Source organism: Sinocyclocheilus anshuiensis, unplaced genomic scaffold (genome assembly GCF_001515605.1).
Source record: "Sinocyclocheilus anshuiensis isolate Anshui unplaced genomic scaffold, SAMN03320099.WGS_v1.1 scaffold286, whole genome shotgun sequence".
Taxonomy (NCBI): Eukaryota; Metazoa; Chordata; class Actinopteri; order Cypriniformes; family Cyprinidae; genus Sinocyclocheilus; species Sinocyclocheilus anshuiensis.
Genome location: NW_015544135.1, coordinates 22,717 through 29,486, shown reverse-complemented (window position 1 = coordinate 29,486; position 6,770 = coordinate 22,717). Strand labels below are relative to the sequence as shown.

Genomic DNA, 6,770 nt, shown 5'->3' with positions numbered 1-6,770 from the left:
CGGCTCAACATCGTGATGTCTATCAGCCATCAGCGATGGACGATGGCATTGTCTATCGGCCCAACCCTACTTGGAACACATTCAAACTGTGTTCATTTAGCAAATCCTAAGTGTGTATAACTTTTAAATTAATTCAAGAAGTGCACACTATTTGGGTTCCATATGGACCCTTTTCACATTTAAGGGGTTTTCAGAAGCAGAAGTCATTATTGTTTGGTAAACTTCTATAATGGCGAAGGGAAACTTCAACAAATATATGTTTTTGTGCTCCGATCTGCTCTAATAGCAAAGAAAAGTCCACAAAAGTATTTATATGACTTTTCTAAAGTGGATAAAAGTATTGAGGGATTGATTATATTGGTCAGAAGTGATAAAGATGTCAAATCTGCCACCATCAGCATTATCTAGTTTCCTGTATTTTAATACCAAGGTCATAAAAAACTAAGTACAGCGTTATAAATGCATATAGATTTTTTTTTAAATGGAAAAAAAAAAAAAAGCTAGATTTACGATGTTATCACAGTCTGTGAAAATTGTCTATTGTTTATCATTCAATTTTAGACATTGTTCATTTTCATTTCCTTTATTTTTACATTTAGATAACATTTGCCGACTTCTAGAGCTTAGTTTAAGTTGATCTTTAAAAACACCAATAATTTAATAACACTGTTAAATGCCTTTAGCAAATTTCAAAATGCATATCCATTTTTAATATTTTAATATTTAGTAAACATTATAATGTTGTGAATGATGCCTAAATTCACTTTAACATTTAAAATGATTGACTGATAATCAGCTTATCAGTATTGGCCAGAATTTCAATATCTGTACATCCCTAATGAGTTCAGTTATGATTTTACAAGGCTAGTTTTGGTAAACACATTATTCCTCTTTACAGGTATATGACATTCCTCCATCTGTCAGCAAAGATGTTCCAGATGGTACAGTCAGGGAGGAAACGTATGACGTTCCTCCTCACTTTGCCAAGATGAAGAGTCTGGAGAATCAGAACCAGGCCTATCTGTCTCAGATCCCAGGCGGTCCCGAGCCTCCCATACCAGAGGACGTCTACGATGTTCCTCCACCTCAGCTAATAGGAAAACGACAGCCTGAGGGCCAGGAGATCTATGACATCCCTGCCAGCCTTCGAAAGGGCGGCCCACAGGACCACCACCCTGCAGATGTGTATGACTTCCCCCGCGAGCGACCAGCGGGTGAAGAATCAGCCGATTATGTGTACGATGTGCCTCCGCAGGTGGTGCATGATGCAGCGGCCACCGAGGAGCTCACTGTGAGCTTCAAACGCCTGTCGGCTTCCAGCACGGGAAGCACCCGCAGTAACCTCTCAACGTCCTCTCTGGACATGGTGCCAGTGCGGGAATCTTCTGGTCCTGGCCGCCTGCTGCTACTGGATCTAGACCAGGCCATGGAGCGGCTGTCCCGTCATCAACAGGCCGTGGAGAGCTCGGTGTCCCTCCTCATGTCATTCATCAGTGGGAACTGGCGCAGCCCCACTCAGATGGAGTCCAACCTCCCTGCCATCCGACAGGCCGTGGACCGCATTCGTGTGGCTGTCAGGGACCTGCTGGAGTTCGCTAGAGGAGCCGTGGCCAACGCCACCCAGGCCACCGACCGCACACTGCAGACCAAGCTCAGCAAGCAGGTGCAGAAGATGGAGGAGGCTTTCCAAGGTCTGGTGAGGTACAGTCAGGCGCTGGACACCTTGGGCTGGTCCCCCGCGGCTCTGATGGCACCTTCTACAGGCACCGGTGGGGACGACCTAGACCGGCTGGTCATGTGTGCCCGAGGCGTGCCTGATGACACCAAGCAGTTAGCATCGTTTCTCCATGGCAATGCATCTTTGCTCTTCAAACGGACAAACAAACAGCAGCAACTGCCGTTGTCGCCCGTTCCTCATACTGGTGACGTGCTGGGTCAGCTGACCAACAACAATATCTCAGCCTATCAGTCAGGCACACCTGAACGGGCCAACATCCAGTCCCGCCCATTACCCTCTCCTCCCAAATTCTCACCTGAGGAAGAGACTCCAGACAGGCCGTACGAGACGACAGAGGAGGGTTGGATGGAGGATTACGACTATGTTCATTTACAGGTACGCTACATGTAAAATCATTGCAAAACATTCAATCGTTTCCTTTTGAGAACAGGATCCAGGTGTATGTTCTCAGTCATTGATATGATCGATGGTCCGCATGCATCTTTACATGGGCTCTGCCTGTAATCCTAAATGTGTCAGCCTCAGGCCTTTTCATCAATCACTCCGAATGCATGTGCAGACCTGCTTTTCCTTAAAGCCCACATACATCTTCTGTTGCATGTCTGCTGTGTGGTTCTGTCAAAACTTCCAGTGAAACTGTGCTGATAAGATGAATTCTGTTCAATCACAGAGATATTTCTTCAACTTTTTTTCTTTTCAGTGGCAGTTCTAGCTCATTTTTTTCAGTTGGCCTTAGGCCAAACAAGAAGATATGAAATAAAAAATACTAACATCTTAGTTTATTCAGTATGCTTAAGGATTGGTCTAGCTGTGCAAACAGACCCCAGAGTATATTATTTATATTTATTTAATGTCTATATATTTTTGTTTATTATTATTGATATTATTTTTCAGTATATATCATTATTTGATTTTATTATATTATATTTTTATTATTGTATAATTTGATATTATGAAAACAATGTTATATATAATATAGTATTTTATATTTTTTGAAAATTTGTGAAAGCTGTGACTGACCATGTTAGCTTATTTCTACCACACTGGTTTAGGCAAACACTTTTTTTACTTAGAAAAATTGTAGGTAATAATTGTAGAGGGCATGTTTGAATGGGCATTTGATTTCTGTTTTCCACAGCTGTGTTGAGTTTATACTGATATTATACTGCCCCCTGATGGACTAAACAGACAATTTCAGGGCACATTATTTGAATTGAAAGAAGTGGATGGATGGGATTCACTTTTGTTTTTTTATTTAAAACAGTGGGAAGATGTATGCTGGCTGAGATTTTATTATTGGTTGTGCACAAATAATTTAACATGATCTTGTACTCTTTTGCTTAAATGAAGGTGTTACTTACATTTTTGAATATGCGTTACAATTGTTCACCCATCTATCCATAGAGAGTAAACTATTTACTATTTATTTAAATGTATTTTCTTTTTCTATTTTAGGGTAAAGAAGAGTTTGAAAAGAACCAAAAACAGCTGTTGGAAAAAGGGAGCATCAAACACCATAAGACTCTGCTGGAACAGCAACAGGTATATGAGACTATAACACCTTATTCACAGAACTCTCTACAAAGTGACACAATATTATTTTTGAGGGAGTTTAGCCATTTAGAATCTCATCTGAAAAATAGAATCCATAAACACAGTTATCACAGAACACAATACATTGAAGCCCTCACATATAGCAGAAATATGACAGGTATCATGGTATTTATATAAATTTGTTTATATTTATTGTATATTTAATTTATTATAAATTATTTAGATATTTCATGATGCATTACAAAGCCACATGTAGTTTTTTTTTATATAATTTATATACGTCTTATATAAATACATAAACAAATAAATGAATAAATAATAAGTAGATATTTGTAACACTTTTTACAATAGTATTTTTGATCATCTATTCAATACAATATTACTCACTTGTTTCCCCAACAGCTAAAGCAGTTTGAGCGACTGGAGCAGGAGGTCTCCCGACCAATCAACAGTGACATTTCGGGCTGGACTCCGCCCTCTCAATACCCGCAGACGCCGCGCAGTAAGCTGTGCATGGGTGACCGGCAGCTGCTGCTCTTTTACATGGAGCAGTGCGAGGCCAACATCACCACGCTCACCAACGCCATCGATGCGTTCTACTCCTCCATCAACAACAACCAGCCGCCCAAAATCTTCGTCGCCCACAGCAAATTCGTCATCCTCAGCGCTCACAAGCTCGTCTTCATCGGAGACACGCTCTCCAGGCAAGCCAAGTCTCCCGAGGTTCGCACCAGGGTGGCCCAGCACAGCAACACGCTCTGCGAAAAGCTCAAAGACATTGTGGTCAGCACCAAGACGGCAGCCCTGCAGTACCCCTCACCAGGGGCCGCCAGAGACATGACGGAAAGGGTGCGGGAGCTCGCGGGCTGCACACAGCAGTTCCGCATGGCACTCAATCAGCTACTGGCCATATGAGTGCAGGGGTGAACGTGCCCCGGGACAGTACAGGCACAGAGCCTGTTTTAAACTCACTGGACAAATGTACCCTGTGCCACGAGCTTTTTATCTCCAAAAAGGACAAAATGATTAATGGGCAGAGCCATTGGTTGTAAATGAATCATTGTAAATATTTAAGTTGCTGTATGTCGGGGACAATGTAACGGGGCGAATGCTGGCGGTTGAGGAACTTTTTGAACCAGGGAGGAGAAAGAGAAGGAAAATATCTAAAGAGTAGATTTAAGACATTATGCATTATTATAGCTAAACTGTAATTATTGCTCTGATTATTATTATTGTCATCATTATTATTATTATGAGATGCTGACTAAAGGTGTTTAAAATTTTAAACGTGTATGTAGAAGTACAACCATTTCCATAGAAGATCAACAATGGAGGCTTTTTTAATGAATTGTGCCTGTTGGAAGCAAAAATGGCATTTAACGTTTATCCTCTTGCTGTTGCTGTTGTTCAAAGAGGCTGAACACAAAGCATGCTGGGAGTGAGCCAGTTGGCAGACCTGAGACATTCTTCTTATTTACTGTGAGAGTACAGATGACTTATTTACCTATATTTACCAATGCAAAGCAACAAGAAGCGGTGGAGAACACATCAGATTTGGACTACCTTTGGAACATTTCGTGAAAATGAAATATTTCTTGAAATATTCCCTGCCTGTAAGCTCTCAAATGCCTGTTCATGGCTATGCCCCTTTGGCATGTTTAGGCTAGTTTGTAAACATATCACGTCATTACTTGAGATCTGATTATGTTCCTAAGAAGAGCCAATGTTTAGTCTTTCAGCATCATTTGACCTCCACTGTAGTGCCACTTCCTGCTGGACAGGTGCATTGTGGCCACATCCTGAGTGTCCCTGATTTCATTTTTATCCTTTGTCTCTCAGATAACGCACCACATCCAACATAGACAGTGCACAAATGTACTATATCCAAAACCAGCTTGTTTAAACTCTTCCTCCATTGCATCTGTTTCTGAATGGAGATCTGAACCACCTGCCTCGACTTCCCTCGCCTTGTCTTTTAGCTCCCTGTTGGTTGTATTCTAAATTTAAGAATATGTCAGAAAAGTAGTTTAATGAAACTTATTAAACTTTTTAAGTACTGCAACATGTTGTTGTGCATATAGTCAAAATCCTTATCCAGTTGAAAAAAAAAAAGAATGAAAAAAGAAGCATTTAAGCCAAACGGTGACCTGATATATGTTGTACTGTTAATCTGTTCTCAGATCTGTGTTCAAGGATTTGAATGATATTGACACATATGTTACTGTAAATTGCATAACTGGAAATATATGTTTAATATATTTTCATTAAAAAAATAAATTCCAGTCCATCTTGCTATTAATCATGTTTTAGTGATACCAGTTCATTGAAAACATATACATTTAATACATTTTCATATTGTTCAAATGGTTCTCAATGTAATACAGATGTGCATTGATAATGCATACTGATCATCATGCCAATCACATGTCTGGTAGGCCTACTCATCTGCCTGCCAGTATGATATTAGTGGGAAAGCATTTATAAGACACTATAGCTGCAAATAAAGTCTACTATTACTGTAAAGAAAGAGGAAGGAAACCGAACCGTATACTGTAGCTAAATGTGCATCATCTATACAGTGTGGTCATTCAAATAATATGAACTAATAACACTGCAGTCTGCAGCTACCAAATTCATTACAGGGTTGTTTGTATAAATGATTTAAAACATTTTTGTAATCTTTCTAAAGATTGAAAGAGCGATTTTTCTTACCTGAAATGCAAAATGCAACATGAAAAACATTCACAAATTAAAGAAATTAAAAATCATTTAAATAATTGTGAACAAGACATATTAACCCTCAATGTGTTTATGATTATGGTAAGCATTTATTGATTCACATAGATGATCCTTTGGCAGATCAGATTTCAGAATTGCATTAATGCAGCTTTTTACAACAGAGAAGACATTTTTGAATCAAACTGATCTCAAATTATCAGACGAGGTTTACAACTTAAAAATAATTATTTGAATATGTTACTGTGAAATAAACAAATGTGGGTTCTACTTAGTACATTTTATGACATTTCTTGAAAAGAAAACAAAGAAAAGGATTCAGACAGCAGTTCAGCAAAGCCAGAGTCTTGCTTGTATCACCATATACTCGGCGGAAGGACTTCAGTTGGGAATGAACATCTGGATGACATGTTTTAGTCAGAGTAGTGACTATATCAGTCACACTGATAATGTGCACAGGAGTCCAAAACAGAAAGAAAGCCACAACGATGCTGATCACAAGCCTCTTCTTGTAAGTCCTAACATTTGTCCCCTGGTTTCTGGGTTCCTGGTCCTGTGGACCTCTAGTTAGACTGGAGCACTTTAGACTCAACCCTTTGAGCAACCAGAGATAACATGTCAAAATTGTCAAAAATGGAATGATAAACCCCAACAGGATCTCAAAAAGCAAAACAGTCACTTTTACAGACTGTGACTCCATTGTCCGCTGACATCTTATCAATCCATCCACATCTTTGAGCCA

General features: G+C 39.7%; 1 protein-coding gene across 3 annotated transcripts in view; it reads left to right on the top strand.

The window, feature by feature from the left end:
- The window catches only part of LOC107694928 (breast cancer anti-estrogen resistance protein 1-like), a 103,652-nt gene extending 98,079 nt beyond the window's left edge, over positions 1 to 5,573 (top strand). For all 3 annotated transcript variants that reach the window (XM_016494644.1, XM_016494642.1, XM_016494645.1), the window contains 3 exons: positions 899 to 2,113; positions 3,194 to 3,280; positions 3,695 to 5,573. In XM_016494644.1, the coding sequence (XP_016350130.1) occupies positions 899 to 2,113; positions 3,194 to 3,280; positions 3,695 to 4,207 (1,815 nt within the window). In that variant the 3' untranslated portion in view covers positions 4,208 to 5,573. The remainder of the gene's footprint in view (positions 1 to 898; positions 2,114 to 3,193; positions 3,281 to 3,694) is intronic.
- Positions 5,574 to 6,770: the final 1,197 nt, after the last annotated feature.